The following is a 25,223-nucleotide window of genomic DNA, read 5'->3' as shown; positions in this document are numbered from 1 at the left end:
AAAAAAAAAAAAAAAAAAAAAAGATTTGGCTCACATTATGGACTTATGTGGAATTTTTGATGCAATCAATGAAAAAAATAAATATCAAATTTGAAATACTGCAAAACAATGAGGTATATCTTCTAAGCTATATTTGCAAAGGTCTTTCTCTTTATTCAATTTATAAATATTTTAATTTATATTTTGTATATAATATGCATATTTTTTAATATACAGAAAAATTGAAAGACTAGGACAATAAACATACTTATCCTCACTACCTAGATTCAATAATTTATTTTGCCATAATTGCTTCCTATATGTATGTATATTTTAGCTAAAACATTTCAAAATAAAATATACATTATCATGCCACTTCATCCCTGTATTCTCAAGCATAAATCTCCTAAACATAAGGATATTCTCTTACATAACCACTATGTAATTACCACATCAAAAAAATTTTGGAATAATTATCTATGTAACCTAATACTCAGTCCATTTTCAAATGTCTCCAATTGTCCCCTAGATACCTTTTATTATTGTTTTTTGTTATTGTTTTTAAGGGGGACTCTAATCAAGTTTCACATATTGCATTTGTTTGTTGTATTCAGTCTCTTTTAATCCAAAAAATTTGTCAACCCTATCTTTAAAAAAATTTTTTTTTTACATTGACTTTTTCCACCAGACCAGTCATCTTTTAGAATTTCCACATTCTAGATGTTTCTGATTGTCTCCTCATTGTGTGGTTTAACTTATTCCTCCCTCCCTCCCCGATAAACAGGAAATTATAGGTTTCATTCGATTCATGTTAAACATTTTTGGCCAGAATACATCCTATGTGATGCTGATACTTCCTATTTGCTCACATAGGAGATCGGAGAGGTCGACTCTACCCCTATTACTAATGCAATTACCTGGGTTAGAAGGGGCAGTCAGATCTCTCCAATGTAAATGCATATTTACAGTGTAAATGAGGTCCCTCTTAAACTTAAAGGAAAGGGGATCGATCTCATTACAGTGCAGGAAATTATCTTGGCTTTTTCGACAAATCGAGTATTTTAAAATAACCTTGTTCACTGATGATTTTTGTATTTTCCAGCTTTGCAGCATAATCTATCTAACATGAGGATAGACAAAAGGATACTGACTCAGAAACAGATTGCTCTCATGTGGATGCTATGATGATTAGATTTAAAGATCAGTTAACATTTTACAACACCAGATGGGGTGGTTTTAAGCAGATGTGGAACATGTTACCCAGAATTTACAAGAAAAATTAATTGAGCTTCAAAAGAACTTTGAGGACAAAGCATGATTTAATCAGTCTAATTTAAAAGGTTTGGGATCCAGTTAAGACTTTCACACCCACTTGTCTGAAAAGAAGCTAAGTTGTGGCAGCATTTTCTACTACCTATATAGTCGAGAATGGTTTCAGTCCGTGCACTTACTATAAAAGTCTACAGGACATTTTAAATTAACGTAAATAGACAGTACAAAATATTAAAACAGACATCGGAAACACAGACATGTCCTTGAATTTTAAAGAAAGGTACTGTTCTCAAATATTTCATATTTTTATATAATCTAAAAATTTCTAAGTAGTATGATAAGATATTATGTTATGAAATTTACATTTGAAACTATGTATTTATTTTTTGGTTACTTTTTTTTTTCCTGTTTAATTCTGATACTCAGAGTCCCCAGAGGCCTAGCACAATCTCTCCATAGTCTTTTGTATGAATATGCTCTAAAATTAGATAATGGTGATGGTTGCACAACTCCATAAATATATTTAAAAACACTGAACTGTATACTTTAAGTGGGTGAACTTTATGATATAGAAATATCCCAATAAGGTTTTTTAAAAAAGAATGATTGATTGATTGAATAAATCTTAAACTCATAGTCCCCGTCCTTGACAAATCATAGGACTTTATCAAATGTTCAGCCAATTATGATTTTACACTTTCATTTGAAATTCTAGGTCTTCTCAGAATATTAGACATACAAATACATTTTATGTCCAAAGCAAAATATAAATGACTATTGTATTTTAAACATCAGAACAAACTTTATTCAATACACCAACTCAGCAGCATAGTGTAAATTCAAGAGAAGAGAAATATTGACTTGTTTCTTCCTATATTGGTAACTTACATTAAGCTCAATCAAACAACAAATACCTAAGAGGTAAGGGATAACGTGTCCAGGGTGGATCCCTTGCAGGCAGAGCTTCATAGAAAACAGTTTCAGCCAACTACATAAGAAATAAACCCTGGTCAGTCTCAAGGATTGGATCCTGGCACCTGATCTCACCTGGGAAGGAGCTGGTGCTTCCCTAGCTGAGCTGGAAGATTAGGGCTGGAGCCAAGGTTCTGCAGAGTCACACTACCTTGGACCTTAATTCCTTACTATGCCAGGGGAGGGGCTGATGCTATCCTATGCTTGCAGTTTAAAGCTCCATAGCCTAAGCGTCTCGGTTGGATTCCTCTCCCAGAGTCTAACAAATGGCCCTTAGAAGGCAATGGGCAACAGTGGTTTGACACAAATACTATTGCCCCCCATGCCCAGCTTGACATTGTTCCAGAAGGCTTGGTGCCTTTCCAGCTTGGCCATTTGCCATTTTGACATACCATTAGTATACCCTTATTCATCCTAAATATATCTCTAAAAAGACTACTGGAATGGAAAAAAGTTTTAAACATTGTTCAGTTTTTTAAATTGAAGCACAGTGTTGTGTTAGTTTCAGGTATACAGCAAAGTGATCTAGTTATATTTTTTTTTCAGATTTTTTTTCCCTCATGGGTTATTACAAGATATTGAATACAGTCAGTTCCCTGTGCTATACAGTAAATCCTTGTTGCTTATCTATTTTATGTATACTAGTTTGTAGAGTCAAATTTTCATATTTAGTTACTTTGTTAAAGAAAAGAAAAATCCAAGATAGCTTTTTATCATATTGAGAAAATACAGATGTACGAATGTATGGTGTTGAACATTAAACATCACCTTGGAGTCACTGTCCAGCTAGAAGTTACTTGACAATTACTTTCCCCCCCTTTTTTTCCTTTGGGAAAAATTAAGTACTTCTGTTATTAATAATTGGTTAATAAACCTGGCACTTTGACTTAATTCTTCTGCTGAATTTCAGTAGCACCTAAAGTATATTCTCAACTCAAAAGTATTTTTCTTGCTCTTCCAGAGCCTTGAATTTAGTATATTCTTTTCTCCTTGTCTGACAATGTGAGACAACAGTTCATAAAAAGCAGTGGTGAGTACACATAATACAGATGGTGTGAAACCTAGGTTCTTTTTTGTTTACCTTATTTGAAAAAGTACTTCTAACAACAATTCTCCTTATTTTTTTAACTTTATTTGCATGACTCCTTGATTGATTCAACATGTTTTTAAGAAAGTCCTGTTCCCTGGGGCTGCATTACGACGGGTCTAGATGGTCCTCCTGAGACAGAAGCTGAAGTAAACCACAAAGGAGGGGAGTAAACAGACGTATAGAATAAATAAACTTTCACTGACCCTGGTCGACATGAAATCCTCCCTAAATGTCAACCAGGCTCAGACTTGCAAATCTAAAATAACCTCATGTGGAGAAGCAGGTCAAACCTTTTTTGGCTAGGAATAGAGGTACTATTCCCTGATTTAAGAAAAAGTTTATTCAGAAGTTGTACACTAAAGTTTTAGAAATGAATTAAGAATACCAATCTGTAAAGTGTCCATAAAGCACTGGAGATTCTGTTCTAGAAGAAATGAACTACTGTTTCCTGTTTACTGCATTCTGAGCACTGAGAACAAAGTCAGCCAGTAAGATGGGCTGGGGGCACAGGTAAGGAGACGCTGGACATCAAAGAGCCTCTCACAGGGCTTCCCTGGTGGCGCAGTGGTTGAGAGTCCGCCTGCCGATGCAAGGTACACGGGTTCGTGCCCCGGTCCGGGAAAATCCCACATGCCGCGGAGCGGGTGGGCCCGTGAGCCATGGCCGCTGAGCCTGCGCGTCCGGAGCCTGTGCTCCGCAACGGGAGAGGCCACAACAGTGAGAGGCCCGCACACCGCAAAAAAACAAACAAACAAAAAAACTATATATGCAAAATCTTATTGGTTGGTGACAAATACACTATATTAATGAAGGCCAAAGCTAGGTTATCTGTTTGTATATATAAGTCTACTAGATTACATTTTAGCTATAACAGATAAGTCAATGGTTCTCAGCCCTGATTACATATTAGAATTACCTAGAGAGCTTTCTAAAAATATACATGCCCAGGCCCACGCCAGACCACTGGAATCAGAATCCCAAGGAGTAGGCCTAAGCACAGTAAAAGATCATTACAGTATATTATATTCTAAACTTAGGAAAGAGCTTACAGATCATTTAGACCAACTCCATCATTTTATAACTGAGAAACTAAAGCCCAGAGACTCCTGGTCCCCACCTGGTCAGTTGCACTGACACTTAGGGACTGAGCCAGGCCTAGAACCTAAAAGTCTGTGTCCATCCATGCTCCTTCTTTCACCCTGACTCATTCGTTTGTTAATATATTCGTTCAGGAAATATTTTGAGAGCGCATTATGTGTTCAGCCCTAGATAATAACACCTGCTGCCGTTATGGAACATTGCTGGAAAGAATCCAAATGTCCAACAACTGGTGAGCAGATAAGCAATACAATTAAATAATATTCTACAATAAAAAGAAATAAACTACTGATACAATCAACAAAGTAGACAAATCTTAAAAACACTCTGCTAAGTGAAAGAAGCCAGGTGCAAAAGACCATGTTTATATGATTACATGTATATAAAATGCCCACAAAAGGCAAATCTGCAGTGACAGAAAGTAGATTAGTGGTTTCCTGGGGCTTGGAATAGGAGCAGGGGTTGGCTGAGACTGGACAGGAAGGATCTTATACAGGGTGATGAAAATGTTCTAAAACTGGAGTGTGGTGATGGTTGCACAACTCAATAAATTCACTAAAAATCATTAAGTTGTTCACTTACAATGGATAGTTTTATGGCCTGTAAATTATCTCAATAAAACTTAAAATAAAAAAAAACCTGCTGTCATTTATTAAATACTATATAACAGGAATTTGTACTAGGATTTAAACAGTACTACCCTCAGTGATAGGCTCGTAAATTTTTTAAAACAAGTTAACTGATATAAAGAATGTTTAGCACACAATTTACAATTAATGATACAATATATGGCTCTTTATTTATTATACTTTAGTATGACTTGTCATTTCTTGCAAAATCCACTATCAGTTTTTATAATTATTTCACCAACAATAGTGTCACAAATTCAAACAATAAATAAATGCTTGATTTCTCTCTAATACAGCAAGGAAGTTGCTCACGTTATTGACCAAGAGTGTAGTTCTGACATGAATGTTGGCGGAGACTCTGTTTACATTAAGGACAAAAGTGAAAAAATGAAGACATATGCCAAAACTTCACTTGTTTTTCAATGACGTAAGCAACTTTTTTGCTGAAATAATGATAGCTGTTAAAAAAATGAAAGAATATTTCCTCAGTTGGGGGGAGGGGGTATTGACAATGTGACAGCCCCAGACATGAAACATTTTAAGTTTAATCTTCATTAACATTTTTACTATTACTTTCTTATGTCTGGAGACAACCAACAATAATTCAAACCCTGCTTTGTAGCATTTGACAATTTCCATGGTGTAAACAGTCCCACCATGGCTGGTTTCAAGCTACCAACATACCACTGAATGCAGAGTTGGGAAGAAATATGCAGTATCATACCACTAAACAGTATTTCCACATACAGATACAATAGACATAAATAATCTTATCGCAGAGCTAAGAGTAAAACAATTAGAAAGAGATGCGTTTCAAGTTTTTTAGCCTTTGTTTCTAACATAATTTAACTGTAAATTTATGGAATTTAATTTTTAAATGAATTCGTGAAATCTTAACAGTGGGCACTCATCAACTGGCTCTAGCACACAACCAACCGACTGCCCATTTTACCAGTGAGAAAACTGAAGCTCAGAGAGGCAGTCACTAACTAGCCCTGGTCACACAGCATGGTGCCACCCAGGTCGGTCTAATTCCAAACCTTCTCCCATCCACCGTGCCTCTCCTTCAAATGTAGCTGGTGACCGACCCACACATCAACACCCAAACACTAACGTCAATGGATTGGTCATTTGTTGGATAACCATTGCTTTCCTTTCCAATAGGTGGAATGGGAACTCTGACCAGGGCAGGAGGAAAAAATAAAACGAAAGAGCACATCTAACCGACAGTTTTGCTCAGGACATGGCAGGATGCGGCCCTTCCTGAGACTTGGCTGAGTCCAGATTCAGCCATCAGCCATCGTGTGACAACTGGTAGAAATGATAGATCACTGTGGGTTTTTTTTTTTTTAACGTTTGTCATTCAGTATTCCTTTTCACACATTTTCACTATAGTTACTGAAAACGTTATTTAAGACTTACCTTGGAGGTCACAGCAAAGGCCAAGTATTAAAAATCAAATGTTTCCAAGAGAGAAAAAGGTTTCAGGAGTAAATCATTTAGTTCTCCACACAGATACTCCTTGGCCCCCGGTCTGGTCCACTCCTCCACGGTACCATTTTCAAATCGGCCGCCTCTGCCTTCCTTGACTGCTAACTACTGGGGCCCAGTTGTGACACTGCCACATCCCAGCATCACATCTCCCTTTTCAGTCAGCTTTTCAGTCAGTTTTTCAGTCAGAAATATTTTAATGAGCGTCCTGACGCCACATAAGATTGCTCAGGAAAAATCTGAATTTACATTGTGGAGTTCCAGTACAAAAGTGCTTTGAAACGTTTTAGGCAGAGTAGGTTCCAGGCAAAAGCGCTGTCCCGCCCAGCACCTCAGTACCTCAAGTGCGTTCAGCAAACCGGCGGGCGCCGGCGGTGACCGCGCGGCGCAGCATCTCCCGCCAGAGTCCACAGCACATGCGCAGTCAGACCCTCCGGCGGCCGCTCAGCTCCGCCCCTCGGAGACGCCGGGTTCCCTGAAAGGGACAGAGCGTAGAGACGCTCAAGCGCGGGCTGCAGCCGCGCAGGCGCAGTCGGGGCGCCGTTGCTGAGCCAGCCACTTTTCCTCTCGCGGGTCCCGGGTCGTTGGTTTGCTAAGTGCAGTTGGGCCCGGCAGGTGCTGAAGGGTTGGGGTCGTGGACCCCTGCCAGGTCTCAGCAGCACGGAGGTGCAGGCTGTCGCCGAGGGCGCGGGGCCGGGCGCCGCTAGCGGTGCGCTCCGCCCCGGGGCCCCCGCCCCTGCCTCCGGCCAGGCCCGGGCTCCAACCCCCGTCCCAGCCGCGGCCTCGCAGTTCACCCTGCTGGTGATGCGCCCCTGTGGAGGGCCGGACGAGGCTGCGGCCGAGGGGGTCCTGCGGCAGGCTCCGGCCTTGGGGGGCAGCGCCGGGGCGGGCAAGCCCGTTCGGTACCTGTGCGAAGTGGCGGGGGATGGCGAGGAGGAGGCGGGGGAAGACGAGACAGACCTGCTGGACACTTCGGACCCCCCGGGGGGAGGCGAGAGCACGGCTAGTTTGGAGGATCTGGAGGACGAGGAGACCCACTCTGGGGGAGAGGGCGGCAGCGGTGGAGCCCGGAGACGGGGCAGCGGCGGGGGCAGCATGAGCAAGACCTGCACCTACGAGGGCTGCAGCGAGACCACGAGCCAGGTGGCCAAGCAGCGCAAGCCGTGGATGTGCAAGAAACACCGCAACAAGATGTACAAGGATAAATACAAGAAGAAGAAAAGCGACCAGGCCCTGAACTGCGGTGGGGCCGCCCAGGCTGGCAGCGCAGGAAATGTCAAACTTGAGGTATCGACTGGGGTCTGGGGGAGTGGGAGGTGGAAAAAGAAACCCCACTCTGGCCGCAGACCGCGTCTCCAGCGCCTGCCTACCGCCTCCCAAATGGGCCAGGTTGCTGTGGCAGGACTTGTGGCTGAGAGTTAATGAGTGCTTGCCCTCAACTACAGTTTATACAAACATATGCATCCTTGTGAGGTTCTGGTGCATCCTTGTGAGAGATGAATAAATCTCAATGAAAATGATGTGACATGTCAGCAAAGCTGTCGTTTCAAAGGTCTGGGATATGGGCTGGAAGGGCAGATAGTAAATGATTGACCTGATTCATCACTAGAGGAGAAGGCAAAGAGACTTAGGAACCTGCGTGAAATTGGTACTTTGGAGAAGATAATCTCTTCCTGTTATCACTACCCTATTCTCGGTATCCTTTTCTTAGTATACTTATTCTTAGTACCCTGTTCTCAGTACCCCTATTAAGAGTACACTTTTAGTGTTCTTAGTGTTATTTTCTTAGTTAAACCTATTCTCAGTTCTCTGTTCTTAGTACTCTGTGCTTAGTACTACTGTGTTCTCAGTGTCCTGTTCTCAGTTGATTTTGTTCTTAGTATCCCAATTATCAGTAAATAAGCCACTTATTACAGAATGAAATAGTCATTTGTCCCTCTGTTTGTCCCAAATGTACCCGTTCACTTCAGAATTCTTTACAGAGAGAGGAGATAATATACTTCTTTTCAAGAAGGAAGTATTTTACCTGTAGCAACTTTTTTTTTAATTGCCCAGCATTTACATCTACAGTTTGAGGAAAATGTACAAAAGGCAAATAGATACTGAATTCGAATCTCTCCCTCCACCCCCGCCAAAGAACCTTAATAATTTTCCTATTCTAAAATAATTTGCATGATTTTTTTAGGGAAGATAATTAATTGCTATAAGCAACAAATAATAGCCATTTATCTTACAGTATTGGGACACTTTACCAGTTCTGAGGAATCAAGAGCTGTAAGTCTTTGTTGAACTGAGTGTAAAGAAAATAACTAACAGGGACAGGCAGGATACATTAAGGGCCAACTGTACAGTGGTGCTTTAGTAGTGGAGAGGATAGATCATTGTAGGCTGAGATATTCTAGAAAGGCTTTGCAAAGAAAATACAACTCAGTGTAAGCCAGAAAGGACGGCTAATAGTATGTGCTTAATCAGCTAAGTTTCTTAATGTGCCAGGCACTGTGCTAAACTGTAAATGGAGCCTCACACCCTTCAGCAATGAGATAAGTACTATATTTTACATATGCGGAACTGAGGCACAGAGAGGTTAAGTAACTTGGCCTAGGTCATGCAGCCAGCAAGTACTCAAACCCAAGCAATCTGGTTCTAGAGCCTTCATTCTTATCCCCACACTATACTGCTTCCCTAGAATTTTGGTGATGAAAAGAAAGAGAATACATTTTAGTAAAGGAAGGGAAGTGGGAATACAGAAGTTACTTCTGGGAAGGCAGCAAGGGGACCATTCTAGCTAAAGCAGAATATTTATGTGGAAAATTCACAAAAGATAAATTTAAGAGTTTGAAGCCAATTTTTGTATGATGTTGAATGCCAGGCAATGGATTTTGAATTCGGAGTCTTCAAAAGAAAGTTCCTAGTTAGGAAGTAACAGAGGCTCCAACTCTGATGGAGTGGATTAAAGTCAAGAGCCTATAGATTTAGAGATGTTTTAGGAGATGATTACAGTAGGACTGGTAGGTGGTGATGGGGTCTTCTGCCATAGTGTGAGCAGCAAGATTAGAAATTAAGATATTTAAAAATCAGTATTTCTTACACAAATCAGGGTTAAATGAGAAACAAACGTATATAATATTTAGTCGATGTATCTAAAAATTATGCTGTGTGAGAGACACATAAAGGAACCAGGGATGAAAGAACTGACCTGTGGGATTGATCATTATCATTAGATATCTAAAAGGCTATCATTTGGAAGAAGCAGTAGACTTATTCTGCATAGTTCTGAAGTAACTAGGGCTCTTAGGTGAAGATCACAGGGGTTATGTGTTTCAGCTCAACCTAAGTAAACGCTCCCTACATGTTAGATATTCAAAACCAAATAGGATGCCTCAAAAGTTGGTAACTCCTTAGGACAAAAAGTGTTGAAAATTTTTGAAAAGGGAATTCCAACACTTGTAGAAGTTTGAACTAGATGACCCAAGTTTATTTTCAGTACAAGCTTCTGTGATTTTGTGTTATTAACATTCAGAATGTACACAGTGCTGTGTGTGAGGTTGTGAGAATGCAGGGTACTCCATCATCAATTTCGGCATCCCATTTCTTGTGCAATAAAAATGAAGCACAGTCCCATAAGTAGTTAATCCTATGGGGAGAGAGGGAGGAAAAAATTATTTTTGTTTTCTCTGGGTATTAGATTCCTCTTTTTACAGTTTTTTATATTGTGAGGCTTAAAATGTTAAGGGATTGAACATTTTTTTTAACATCAGATTGATAAACTTCTCATAGTGAAAGAGATTAAGAAAGGGATTATTCTAATAGACAACTCAGAGGACATTACAAAGAAGGTCAAGAGAAAAAAACAGCTTCAATAATAACCAAAATGAAGAGCAGAATAAGAGTGAATTCATACGTGGCACAGCTTATGTGACTTTATATTTGGTCAGAATTTTTGGATGTGGTCAGTATTGTATCATGGTTTTATAAGAGTCAGAATGTTTCAGTGAACTAACATTTTGTTAGCCAGGAAAATTGTATTTAAGATTTTATCAGGTCAGTGGGGATACATAGTTGGTAGTAAGTGCTGCTGATTTTGTTTGAGGAACGATGTCGCAAAGAGAATGGTGTCATTTTAGGACTTGCCTGTTTTGTCTATACCAGTGGCAGGAGATTACTTATACCAGTGCTTTCCAGTCTTTTCAAAGCCAGTTTGTCATTTTTCTCCTGGTTACTTCCAAATTTTGAAATCTTTGTGTATCAATTGCTTCTTTGAGTAATATTTTACTCCCCTTCCCCATTTTTTTTGCTGTTGTTAATTTGTTTGTTGTTGTTTTGTTGGGCAAAAAACTATCAACAGTGCTTTATTAGCACTACATGAATGGCCTTTGAGTTCATATATTCAAAGGCAGGCAAACTTCGGTTTGCCCTGGATAGCTTTATCTGAGGAGAATGTTCAGTTTACACTTGGCACTTTTTTGTAATATTGAAAATCACTCACAAATATTAAAATAGGTTCCCTTCCCCTACCCTGCTCCACTATTGATTTTTGAGACCTTCTGGAGACAGAAGATCCCAGGTTGGAAGTCCTGGAGGGAGAGGGAGTGAGGCATGTTATATAAAATTAACTGCCAACACTTTGCCTAATGACTTAAAGAGGGACTTTAAAGGATCCCAGGAACTGGGCAAGAAGGAAGAGAAGCAAAGACCTGTTCATTACTTCATTGAAATGCCTCTAATCATGGATTGCTATATCAACATTTAATCCTATTTGCATTTTTATCTTTTATCCCAGGAAAGTGCAGATAATATACTCTCCATTGTTAAACAGAGAACAGGATCTTTTGGAGATCGACCTGCAAGACCTACTCTTTTAGAACAAGTGTTAAATCAGAAAAGACTGGTAAGTATCTGTTTGTAAAGTAGTTACAAATCTAACAAAAGTTGTTTGTTATAAATGGAACTATTTAGCTTTTGAGATCTTAAAATTTGTTAAACTGGTAATCAGAAAAGAATTGTGCCTCTGCCAGTACACGTTGGAATCTCATAAAGACAAAATTACAAAGAAAGTATAATTTCACTACATAAAAATGAATATTGTAGTTAAAAATGGTGGTAAAAATAAAAATGCAAACTTGAAAATAACATACAGGAAAAACATTTGCAAGAAATATGTAAAAGACTGTGGTTGGTATGGTTGACATTTTTATCACACAGATAGGGGAGGAAAAAATTTTGACCTCAATACGTTGCAAAAAATATAAACAGAAAAAAGCAGAATGCTTCCCTTATATGATATGGAAAGATATTTCATATCAGTAAAAATCACACAATAAACAGTACAATAAGTGAAAATTATTTAAATGATAACACACAGTGATGTTGAGGGTTCCATGAAAGGGACTCATTCTGCTGATGGCATCTTGTATTAGTACAGCACTTTAGAAAGCAGCTGGGCAGCCTGTATCCCTTCACTCAGAAATCATACTTACTGTGAAGACATTCTCAGGAAACAAATCCTAAATATGGATAAATTAAGCATAAGGATATTTGCCAGAAATGTATTTATCACAAATAGTAAAATGGTAGTTTAAACAACCTCAATGTCCAACAGTCTCATAACAGCTAAGTAGACTTTAGTACATTTACTTAATAAATGTTGGGCAGTCTTTACCAATAAATTTTAAAGAAAAGTAATAAATAGGAAATATACTATGCTGTAATATTACATTTTAAAAATCAGTTTTTAGTGATAATGTTTCCACCTTTTTGGTTTATCTTGTTCACTTTATTAGGTTCAAGGCTTTTTTACCTTCATCAATTTATATAAGTATTTTAATAAAAACATATTAGCCATAGTCTATTATATTTGTCATATGAGTATAACTATATTTAAAAATGGTGAGTGTATAAAACTATGTTGGTTGTTTAGAGCAGTTGTATTTCTTTTCTGAAATTTTGGTAATGTGCTAATATTACTTTTATTATGCATGTATACCTATATATACACACACACATACCTATACACACAGACACACACCATTTTTAATTTCTCAGAAAGACTTAGTAAACTAGTGGGAGGAACTTGAGTTCCAGTACTAGTCATACATGTATGTGTTTCTAAACTGGCATTTAACCATGTTCCCATGGTATGCCTTTTCCTTTTTTTTCTTGCTGTAATCCAGTGCTGTTTTTGGCTCTTATGTTTCGTAAAGGGTATACATGCTGGCATATCATAAAAGCATTTCCTTTGTGTGCAAAATCACCAATAAGATCAGGCTTCACCAGTGAGTTTTAGGTTTTAGTATTTGATATATGACATCAAATTTTTTTATTATTAGTTTGCAGTTTAATTGCAGTACATCAGATGCAGAAGTGAATTCAATTTAGGCATGTTTCATTTCGTAAGCATATTGTATCTTGTGTAAGGATATAGAAGAGTAATTTTAGAGCATGAATATGATCTAATCCCATAAAAATAATGCTATTAATAAATATTTTTTTATTTTTCCTTTTTAAGTCATTACTAAGAAGTCCAGAAGTGGTGCAGTTTTTACAGAAACAACAACAGCTATTAAATCAGCAAGTTTTGGAGCAAAGACAACAGCAGTTTCCAGGAACATCAGTGTGAGCGAATTTATCAAGAAGTCCTACACGTTTTTTATCTTATTGTAGTGGATGGACATATTTTTATACTAAAGATAAATGGGGTAAGATTTGCCAGTAGAAGGTAAACAGTCATTTTCCTGTGACTGTATGTGTGCATTTGGGGACAAATAAGTATTGCACATTGTGCATCTGATCCTTTCAGATCACTGTGGATTTGAAGAAATCAGCTTATCTTTCCAAAGTAATATTTAATTACAATGTTTTTTTAAACAAAATGTTTCTCTTCAGTCATTGTTACTGAAGGTAATGAAGCAGTTGCTTTCTGTGGAAGTCACGAAGTTAATAGATATTAATCTTGAATCATCTAACTCAGTAATTCTCATCAAAGGGCAGTTGGAAACATATGGGTATGTTTTTGCTTGTCACGGCAACCTTGAAAACTGCTGGTTTTTAGTGAATGGGACAGGAATGCTAGGTGTCTGGAATGGTCCTCCACAACTAAGAATTATGTTACTCGCAATGCCAATAATCCCCCTGTTAAGAAACACTGAGAGCTACTTGTGATGATAAAATGTAGTTGGGGCACCTAGAACTGGGTTCTCGTAATAACCTTTTCTTTGCAGTTAAGACTGGAGCTGTCAAAGAGGTAAGCATATTTTCTGTGTATAAGGAAAGTGATCATTGTTAAATAGCTGTGAGATTAGGATGTGCATCTCCTTTCAGACATGTGCTGGTAAAACCCGAGAGGGATTAACCAAGTACCCTGGAATGAGTGCATCTCCTAAAGTTGGCTTCTCTACTTCTTGTTACCTATTAGTGTTGATCTCATTTAAAACAGACACTCTTGTGTGTTGAATTTGTGAACAGTACAAATGTATCTCATCCCACCAATGTCAGGACAAAATTACCTTTTTATACTCATTTCTTTTTAAAAAAGAGATCCTGAATATAAGAATAACACTCCAGCATTTTGTCAGTCTTTTTCAAAATTGAGCTATTTTAAGATTGTGTTATTCCTAAGTATTGTTCAAAGAGTGATGGGTAATCCGGATAGATACTTTTTTCTTGTATTTTCTCCTAGGAAAACTTTTAAAAGGCAAAGCTTACCAATAAGAGTATCAAATCAAATGTCAAGAAAGTATTTCCAGTGTTAGGACAATAAATGCATGTGCCTCGAGTTAAACTGTGCAAAAATTTGTTAGTTTCTTGGGTTTTAAGCTCTGAAATATATATCAAGTTAAACTTAGTCATGGCTGTTCTAAGATGTACTTAAGGAGAGAAAGAATCTTATGTTCATTTTTTATACGTGTTTTATACCTGCATATCTGTGCAAAAATGCTTTTACCAGAATTATTCATTAAAGTCCAGTTATTGACCTTTGAGTTGTCTGAGTCACTTATTCTATTCTTTAGTTGCTCCGCACCGGATGCAGAGGAATTCATTTCCATTTGTTATTAACTGTTAGCTTGTTTTCTTACTTATGGTGTTGGGAGCTTTATTGAATCCCTAGAGTTTTCTTACTTATGGTGTTAGGAGCTTTATTGAATCCCTAGAGTATAAGTTAACTTTTGTAGTAAAAAGAAAACAAAAAAACCCAGCTTATCCTTCTTCAAATGGAACACGAGGATTAGGAAAGGAGGGAAAGTAATAGGCCAGTGACAGCTGAATTAAAAGAAAAGGAATTGAATTTATTTTTATATATATGTATTATATACATAATATATATTATAGAAAACAATAAGGTTTTTTACATATTTAGGGTAGATTTATTGCAATGTGTCCCCAACATTTTTATCCCTGCATATATTTATAACTCTTGTCATGTGACTTTGCTGTTCCTTCCATGGAGAGGTTGAGTTTATCTACCGCTTAAATCTGGAGGACTGGCCCTGTGACTTGTTTTGGCCAATAGAATACAGAGGAAATAATAACATGGCATCTCTGAGTAGACAGACTTCCAAAGGTTTTGAACACTTCGGCTAGTCCTTTTAGAATGCTACCCAGCTGCCATGGTAACAAACCCAGACCAGCACAGCCTGCAGGATAATGAGACACATGGCCCAGTCACCTCTGTTGTACCAGCCAATAGCCAGTAAACAGCCAGATATGTGAGTGAGGCTGTGCTAGACTAGCTATGCCCCAGCCAGCCTGACAGCTGACTGCAGGTGCATTTGATCTGGTCCAGACTGGCAGAAGCACCCAGCTGACCTGCAGACTTGTGGGCAAGAATATTTATGATTGTAAGCCACAGAGTTGTGGGATGGTTTGTTATGCAGCATTCTTGAAACAGTAGGTAACTGATACACCTAACTGTATAGTTGTTTCTGTGTAACAAATCACCCCAAAATTTAGTGGCTTGAAAACAATTTATTATTATTTCTCACAGTTCTGTATATGATTACTATGGTTTTAAATAACTCTGCAAAAGCTTTCAAGGTAGGTGTGGTAGACTGCACTTTCCAAAGATGCCACAACAAAATCTCCCATCCCACATGCTCTTATGTGATGTGGCCCATTAAGAACTAGATTTTATTTTTCTGCCCCCTTGAATTTGAGCAGGCCCTGTGACTGCTCTAACCACATGACAAAGTGATGTTAATGCTAGTTGATTTGAGTCTAGAGGAAAGGAGATATAGTAAGTGGAGATATGGTATATTTGCAGTAATAACGTAAAGGCATTCACAGCTTGCATTTTCCAGCAAAGTCATCTGCTATTGTAGACTTGGGGAAAGGAGCAGAGAGAAGTCATCTGCTAATATGGAGCGGGGGAGTTGATAAGAGGCTGTAGGAAAAGGAAAAATTAGAAAGACATTGAAGTCAGTGAGAAAGATGGCTAGTAGCTAGTAGCCTGCTAATAGTCCCCTGATAACTTTTTTCCTTCTTTCATAATAATAGAAGTTTTGGTTGGGAATGTACCCACCCAGCAATACAGCCGATTTTCACATAATGTCATGCGAAAGAATCCAGACACAAATGATGTGTGGATGATTCAATTTGTATAAAGTACAGAAGCAGGTGAAACTATTATTGTTAGAACACAGAGGAGTGGTTTCCCTTTGGGTGGGGATAGAGCCTAGAAGGAGGCATGAGGAAGCTTCAGGGGTTCTGGTGATGCTCTCGTTCTGTCCTGGATGCTGGTTATGCATGTGTGTTCTGTTAATGAAAGTTCAGCAAGCTATACATGTATGATTTTTGTACTTTTCAGTACATATTTTTTATTTCAGTTTTAAGACTATTTTTCAGCTGCCCTTGCAGTTGGGTGTGGCCATGTAAGTTATGGCCAATGGGCTATGAACAGAGAAGATGTGTGCACCTTCCAGACGGTGCCCTGAAGCAGAAGACAGGCAGCCCGTTTCTCCTCCTCCATCCTGCTGCGTGGAATGTGGACAAAGCAGCACATCATCTGTAGACCAAATGAAGGTAATTCACTGGGAAAGCCAGAACAAGAGAAAAAGAACCTGTGTCCTTGGATGGCCTTGGGGAGCAGAGCTACTATCCTATAACCTGTTTTGGACTAGGGACCGCCTGTTTTTGGACTACTACATCAAAGAGAGATGGAATTTCTTGTGTCTGTCATGGCTAGTAAGGTGTCTCTGTTATATCCAGCCAGGTCTATATCCTCAGTAATACTGTGTGTAAAGGGATTGATGAGTTGGGCATTAAAGGTTTGGCCTGGAAACCAGGAGCCTGAAATGGCAGTCTGCAGTCAGGTGACAGTATATCTCAGGGCTCCACCAGCCATAGAGGAGGAAAGATAGATTGCAAGCTTGAGCTCAGATTCATTTAGTGGAATAAGTGGCGGAAGTTAGGATGCTTTACTCTCAGGAATAGAAGCTAGAGTTCTCACTGAACAGAGAAGAAATGAGGCCAACAGGGAATGTAGTTTTCTATGACATTGCAGAGCAAGTGTAGGAAGAATCAGAGAGCACGAGGTACTTCAGCCAGGAAACTAGCAGTATTCATGACAATGAATGAGCAACTGCCCCGATCTTTATTACACTACTCTGTAACAGCGGGTATATCAGTAACTCAAGCTCCTTCAACTCCTTGGTTTTAAGACCATTCCCAGGCTTCCACTTGAAGAGTGGGATTTGGAGGGGTTGAATAAACAAGTCGGTAGGATTTAATGGCAGGAAAATCACTCAGGAACAGCCCACTTCAGGGAGGAAACCCAGGGGGATTTGCTTCAGCTCATCAACCAGCAGCCCTAGAGTACTACCAAACCTTGCTAGAAAGCGATCAGAAAAGGAAAAGGAAAGAAAGCAAACTATAAGATAGATGTTTTGCTTCAGTAGTAGTTAATCCAAATGACTATGGAGAAAAAGGAGACAACCAACAAGATAGTCCTCAAAAGAGGTGTCCATTAATGACGATATTGGCCAAAAATTATAAGTGGACTATAGTTACTTAGTTATGAATAGGGAAATACAAAGGGTCATAAGTAATGTTACCAAAAATTATATGTAAAGATATAATTATACGCACATGTATGCTTATATACAAAATTGGAAGTTGCAAAGGAAAATTGGGGCACTGGTAGCATGGGGTAGAAGAATAGGAGCTTCAGTGGTTGGGAGACAATATCTTTTCTCAAAATAACCCTTTGTACTGCTTGAATTTCCACCATGCACAGATGACCCTTTCAAAAATGTTTCTCTTATTACAAACTGAAATCCTGTTACAGGTTGAAAACAGTAGACAGGATATGCTTTTTCCTTTGCTTTCTATTTCAGCTTATAGGAAGAAACACATTTTTACTAATGAATCTTTATTTCCATATACGTAGCACTTATTTGTAGTGAGATTTCCCCTCCTGGAGTTTCTTATCGTCTTTTCTGAGGCCCAAAACGTATACTTCCTTACTGGAGGTACATAATATAAAAACATGACCAGATGATACAGATTTTCTAGCACTTTATAATTTTCAAAACAATTGTGCATACATACTTGCTCTTCACAATTCCATAATGTATACACAACAATTATTATTTTATAGATACAGAAGCAGGCTTGCAGAGTTTAAGCTGCTTGCTCACGATCACACGGCTCTTGGACTTAAATCTAGTAAGCAGTGTGATCCACGTACATGATCATGATGAGGCCAGTGCAGTTTGAACGTGAACTTTACTTTTACCAGTGGATGCACTGTCACTGGGCCATGAGAATAAAGCCTTTGTATATTAAGCCTTGAGTTTTAGAATGTGTTAAATGACAGATTTTATTTAAACCAACCCTAATTGTGTTACTTCAGAATACAATTTAGAAGGTACTTTCCTATGTGCTCATTCCTTTGAACCTCAAAACACGGCATGGCAAGTACTGTCCCTGCTTTTGGATGAGGAAAGAGAGAAGTGACATAAATAACAGGTCTTACTATTAGAGGCAGAGTTAAGATTTGAAGCTAAATCTTCTGTCTCCGAAAACGATGCTCTTGCCGCAGTAGAATGTTGTTGCTAAATCAGCAGCTATCACTTTTAAGTACCTAGTTTCGAACCCAGTAGGTGCTTCAGTAAAGGCTAAATTTTTAAAAAACTTTCTGTATGCACGCGTATATAATTTTATATAAATACAGCAGTGTAATCATATCGTATATATGGAGGGGTGGGTTTTCTTTTGGCTTTCCCCTTTTGGTCCTTTGTGTGGTTCCCCCACCGTCTTCCATGTAATGTCAGCAGGGATTCTTCTTTTTTTTAAGTTTGTGTAATTTTCTATAGATACACATATATACACATTTTGCAACTGTCACTGTTACATAAAAACGTGGGTGTATTATACACATGTCAGTATACTGCTTTTTTACACACCAGTACCGTGTAGAAGGTCCCTGAGTCACTTGTGTAGCTCGAATTCATTGCTTCAGTGGCTGCAGAGCATCTCATGATGTGAACGTACCATCACATTCAATCATCGCACTGTTGGTGTCTGGTTTTCTGCCACTATGAGCAAAGCTGGAGCAAACGTCCTTGTGGTGTGTCCCTATGTAGTGGTGTTTACTGCTGGTTCTCTGGCCTTGGGGGGGATTCTCAGGAATGGGATTGTTGGGTGGAGGGAGATCTATAGATACATGTTTCCTTCAAATAGATACCGTTATATTCCTTTCCCCTCAAACGGCTGTATCACTTCACACATCCATCAGTAACAAGGGAGAATTTCTTTTCCTCTGCCAGCAGCAGGAGTTACTGTTCTTTTGTAACTCTTGCCTTTCTGATAGCTACGTACTGCTACTGTTACACTTATTAGCGTTTCCCTGAACGCTGGTAAACTTGAGCACCTTTTCACATGCTTGTTGGCTACTTAGATTTACTCTTCTGTGAATTGCCTCGTCGTGTCTTTTGTCTGTTTTCCCATTAGGCTCCTTTTTTCTACTCAGTGTGCAAAACTCTGGTGACTATTATAAAAATTAACCCTATGTCGTTTTTATTTATTTTTTTCCACTTCTAAAATTGGCCTCTTTACCTTTTTATGGTATTTCTTGCCATGCAAGCTTTCAATTTTTGAATATTTGAACATATCTGACACTTCTTTTATGACTTCTAGGTTCTCAGTCTTGGTTTAAAAGGTCTCAATTTGGGATCTTTCAAATGATTGTTGATTTACAACTTCCTGTTTCTTTTTCTAGAATTGGAAAATATAATTAATATGGATATTGGCAAGTAGTCCTGATTTCCTTTGTGTAACTAATTGACATGGAAATTTTAGTGTTCTTATCATCATCACTCCCTCAGTTTCTAGCTTTCTTTAACTATGAAAATGAGCGTTATAATCATGACTACAGATGCTGTTGAATGGTACATACATAGGACCTGTATTCAGATAGCAGTTTATTTGGTGATAGGCTGAACTTTCATTTGTTTAGCAGACTTGCCTCACTATAGGAAAAAAACTGATCAAAATACTGCCTTTATTGAGTTTACAGTTAATATTTGCAAAATATTTTAGTGAGAATACTTGACATGTTTACTAATTAGGTGAGTTGATCCCATCTTCTAACCTTCCCTATTATCCTTAACATGTATTACTCCACCCTCTAAATAATCGTTTGTACTATTCTAATGCATCGGAGATAAGCTTTTTTTTATTATTATGTACTGCAGCAAACTAAATAGATCTTTTCTCTTCGTAGCTTTACCCTAGTAATATTGAAATGCATGTAGCCTTTCTTAAGGTGTATTTACTGAGCACAGATACTGATTTTCATGAGCTATTTGTAGTTTGGGCTTAAAAGGGCCCAGGAGTATATGCAGCAGGAAAACAACAACAGAAAGCTAAGGAAAACAACCAGAAAAGATAGTTATGAGTAGTGAGATTTTCTGTTTGTTTTCCTCTCTTATATATAATTGCAACTTGTGTCATATACTGTCCTCAGTTGGAGACCACTGTCCACTAATAAGATTTTAACACCGGTTGCCTTTGAAAATCTAATAAGGAGCAGGATATATTAACATCAAATATATTGCACAAAAATTTATTACTATTTATTATGGTAATATATCATATTAAAATACACATATGCACCTGTACTTCACCATCATGTTGATTAGAACCATCTGCGGGGGTGACGGGTAATTGTGACAGCATTATTTCTTTTCAGAAAATGAGGGACCCTGAGTCTTAGAGAAATCAGTATTTTTCTAAGATCACCAAAAGTTGTCTGCCAGTATGGAAACTTAAGCAGTGTCGTGCTCAGAGACCCTGTTTTCAGGCTCCTGTCATATTTGCAGAGCTGGCCTTTTCTTTCTAAAATAGCCTTCAGGACCGGGACACCTTGCCTTTTGTGCCAGTGTGTGGACCCTTGTGGCCTGGGATCTGCCTGTCCAAGAATAGCCAAGCTTTCCTCTCTTATCCAGGTACCTGTCTCTCTTCTTACGTTCAAATGCTATGTGACCGTGTTTCCTGTGTCTCTTCTATTTCTTATTCACCTCTCCAGTGCCAGCAACAATCAGCATTGCCCTTTGCTTCCCAGTCCCAGACATTTGCTACCTTTAAATGGGGTTTAAAGTCCATCCAGGACCTCACTTTATTGAACACTTCCTGCTTTGTTAGCAATTGGAAAATGACCACATCCTCTGCCCAGGCCAGGCACCGCCCATTCCGAAGGGCAATGAGAATTTAAAACAGAGATGCACAGAGTTAATTCTCAGGTACCCAGTTTGGAGAGGAAGGTGGGGTGCTTTCTGACCAGCAGAACTCTAGGCTCTCTGGACTCTTCTCTGGCCACAAGATGAAGGTCAGAGGCTGGGATCACCGCAGCAGTGGTGGGAACAGCAGTATCCTCAGAGGCCAGTGTTGCCTTACTGCCTGCACTGTACCCTCGCTGGGGAATGTCATAGCTCGCCTCTGGTGTTAATAGGAGGTGGGAACTGAATGCTTTACCTGTAGCAACCAAACTGGCAAGTCTTCCCACATGGTCTGGGAAAGAGAAGTATTTTGAACAGAGATCTCTTAAACAGCGGTTTCACTGGCGGAGCAAATGGAGCCGGGGTACTGTTCAGAACCAGAGTAGCTACCATATCATAAATTGTAGGTGCTTCCACTGGTCAGGACGGCCATCATCAGAAAATCTACAAACAACAAATGCTGGAGAGGGTGTGGAGAAAAGGGAACCCTCTTGTACTGTTGGTGGGAATGTAAATTGATACAGCCACTATGGAGAACAGTATGGAGGTTCCTTAAAAAAACTGAAAATAGAGCTACCATACGACCCAGCAATCCCACTACTGGGCATATACCCTGAGAAAACCATAATTCAGAAAGACACATGCACCCCAATGTTCATTGCAGGTCTATTTACAATAGCCAGGACAGGATAAGAGAGAAACGCTTGGCTATTCTTGGACAGGCAGATCCCAGGCCACAAGGGTCCACGCACTGGCACAAAAGGCAAGGTGTCCTGGTCCTAAAGGCTATTTTAGAAAGAAAAGGCCAGCTCTGCAAATATGACAGGAGCCTGAAAACAGGGCACTGAGCACTTAGGAAGCAACCTAAGTGGCCATTGACAGATGAATGGATAAAGAAGATGTGGCACATATATACAGTGGAATATTACTCAGCCATAAAAAGAAATGAAATTGAGTCATTTGTAGTGAGGTGGATGGATCTAGAGACTGTCATACAGAGTGAAGTAAGTCAAAAGAGGAAAACAAATACCATATGCTAACACATATATATGGATTCTAAAAGAAAATGGTTCTTTTTTCTACAGGAATAAAGGAATAAAGACACAGATGTAGACAATGGACTTGAGGACACGGGGAGGGGGAAGGGTAAGCTGGGACGAAGTGAGAGAATGGCATGGACATATATACACTACCGGATGTAAAATAGCTAGCTAGTGGGAAGCAGCCGCATAGCACAGGGAGATCAGCTCGGTGCTTTGTTTCCACCTAGAGGGGTGGGATAGGGAGGGTGGGAGGGAAACGCAAGAGGGAGGGGATATGGGAATATATGTATACATACAGCTGATTCACTTTGTTATACAGCAGAAACTAACACACCATTGTAAAGCAATCATACTCCAATAAAGATGTTTAAAAAAAAAAAATTGTAGGTGCTTCCAAACAGGCATGCCTGTGCTTTGTGATGAGAAGCTACTCCCACCTGAGGCTTCTGGATGACGCAAAGAAAAAGTTTCATCAACATTCCACACGTTTATGACTAGTTACCTAGCACACCACCCCTAAGCAGAGTGGCTTCCCATAATCACCTCCCTGCCCAACCCACAATGTTAAGGGTTGGCTGAGCTTAGCTGAGGGGTTCTCGTGGTCGGGCTTGGGGTGTCTCTTGAGGCTGCATTCAGATGGGAGTATGGCTGTGGTTTGTACATTCAAGACAGCTTCTCATCCTCCAGAGCAGGGCTCAGCAAACTGGGACACCCCGCCCCAGGCCAGATCCAACCCACAGCTCATTTCTGTACTGCCGCAGGCTAATAATAGTTTTTACAGTCTTAAATGGTTGAAAACAAATCAAAAGAAAATCATCTCATGATGTGAAAATTATATGAAATTCAAATTTCAATGTCTATAAGGTTTCATTGGAACACAGCCATGCCCATCCACTTACATACTGTTTAGGGTGGCTTTTGCACTGCACTGGCAGAGTTGAGTAGTTATAACAGTCACAGAGGCCACATGGCCTGCAAAGCTGAAAATATTTACTGTCTGCCCCTTGATAGAAAAAGTCTTCTTACCGCTACTCCTGAGCCTCTCTCCACAGGCATCTTCATTAAACATCAGTGGGTTATTTTTAGAATGTTTAGTTTTCTTCTTTCTAAATGATGAGGTTAGAGAAAATTTAGCCTGTCACTTGCAAACATTATCTCCAAATAACATACTGCAGGTGTGAGTAATTTCTGGCTTAAAAAAAACAAACCTGAATATAATTTTCATTATATTTACTCCATTTAACATCATCTTTCAGATTACTGGAGTAAATCTGAGGCCATACATAACATTTTTATCAGATGCATGCAAATAATAGAATCATCAGTGATCATACAGAGATAAACTTTCAGAACTGTTACCTTTTTTATGCTCCTTGTTAACTTGTTACATCAGAATTCCTATGCATCTTGTCTTTGCTCAAATTCACATTTTGAAAATAAGTGCTTAGAATAAAAACAATTTTAACAGTTTAACTGTCAAAGCTATCTTCCCTTGCTACTGCTGTGCAGCTGAATATTTGCAAACTAAATCATAAGCATGCTTCTCCCATCCCCACCAGCTGCAGCATGGTCACTGGACATGTAATTGAAGGCTTGCAATTATTTTTATTTTGAAGAGATTAAATAATTGCTGATTTTAAAAAAGGAGAATGAGACAAATACCATTTCTGCCTTTATAATGTGAACCCCAAATGCCTTTCTAAACAAACAACAGCTGGAAAATGCTGAACAGGAATAGATACAATCCTTGCCCTTAAAAAGCTCCCAGCTTCATAGAGATGGATGGACAAGGAAACAGTATGGTGCAGGAATTGATAACTGACCATCGATGAGCACAAATTATGATGGGAGCACAGAGATCAGGCACCTAGGCTGGTTTAGAAATGTCTCGGAGACTTGCTAAGGGAACTGATGGGAAGGAAGGCAAGGTGAGTCAGCCCAGAAGCTTTCCTGGGTACCCATTCAGGGCCCGACAAAGGTGTCATTGCTTGGTCCCCTGCAGCCTGTCACAACTGAGAGCACACTGACCTTTATTGGTTTACTTGTTCATTTCCTCCACAGACGATAAGCTTCTTTAAGGCAGAAACTGTGTCGTCATCGCCACTACCAAATTTTGGTTGCAAGAAGAGGGTCAGGAACCATGGGAGATGCAAAGACAAGCAAGACACAAACACTGCTTTCCATAAACTTACAGCTTCATAATCCTCACCTGTATCGAACCAGAATAGCTTGTCTTTCATCTGTTTACATTTTGGAACTCCACAAAATATTTCTTTTGACTAAAGGGCTCCATTTCTTTAAAAAAAATTTAAAAAGGAAAACTTTGATCAAGTTAAGGCAGCTAAGTTTTCTCAAAATATTTACATATTTAACCCCCTCCATTTATAGACTGGAAGGAAATTTAAATGGAGGGAATAGAACATTTACATTTTTAGATATGTTCATATTCCTCCTGGATTTCATCTTAGTTTTTACTCAGTTGCCTTCTTTAGCACCTTTCTAATAGGTAATATATAGCAATGTACAGATGTATGCAGTAATAAAATTGTTCATTCTCTCCTATATACTGTAATATCACTTAATATTTGCTAATATCCAGAAAAAAAGCTTCTATGCATATCCTTTCTAAAATTACTGCAAAGTATCTTCAAAGTTCTATATTCTATTTTATATATGAATATATGTTTTTCTATTTTATATATAAATGTGTATATGTTAATCCCAACCTCCTAATTTATCCCTCCCTGCAAGGTTCTATATTTAATGCCAGTTATTCTGAGGTGTTTAATTCAAAACTGTTACCTGATTTCTCTATAGGATGTTGGATTTCAAAAACATCCTATTTTCAAAATAGGACGGTTTAAGATCATCTTAAGGACTCATATGCAAGAAATCCTTCTATGACGTCTGCAGGGAAAAATGAGCCAAAAGACACATA

At 38.9% G+C, this 25,223-nt stretch overlaps 1 protein-coding gene across 1 annotated transcript in view; it reads left to right on the top strand.

Annotated features, from left to right (window-relative positions):
- RFXAP (regulatory factor X associated protein) overlaps nucleotides 1-14,507 on the top strand; it is a 21,866-nt gene extending 7,359 nt beyond the window's left edge. The window contains exons 4-7 of the mRNA XM_027116123.1: nucleotides 6,822-6,954; nucleotides 7,038-7,818; nucleotides 11,312-11,419; nucleotides 13,037-14,507. Of these exons, the coding sequence (XP_026971924.1) occupies nucleotides 6,822-6,954; nucleotides 7,038-7,818; nucleotides 11,312-11,419; nucleotides 13,037-13,147 (1,133 nt within the window). The 3' untranslated portion in view covers nucleotides 13,148-14,507. The remainder of the gene's footprint in view (nucleotides 1-6,821; nucleotides 6,955-7,037; nucleotides 7,819-11,311; nucleotides 11,420-13,036) is intronic.
- The last annotated feature ends 10,716 nt before the right edge of the window (nucleotides 14,508-25,223 follow it).

Source organism: Aethalodelphis obliquidens, unplaced genomic scaffold (assembly GCF_003676395.1).
Source record: "Aethalodelphis obliquidens isolate GAN/ISIS:26980383/991018 unplaced genomic scaffold, ASM367639v1 scaffold16, whole genome shotgun sequence".
NCBI classification, from domain to species: Eukaryota; Metazoa; Chordata; class Mammalia; order Artiodactyla; family Delphinidae; genus Aethalodelphis; species Aethalodelphis obliquidens.
This window is presented reverse-complemented; position numbering and strand designations above follow the sequence as displayed.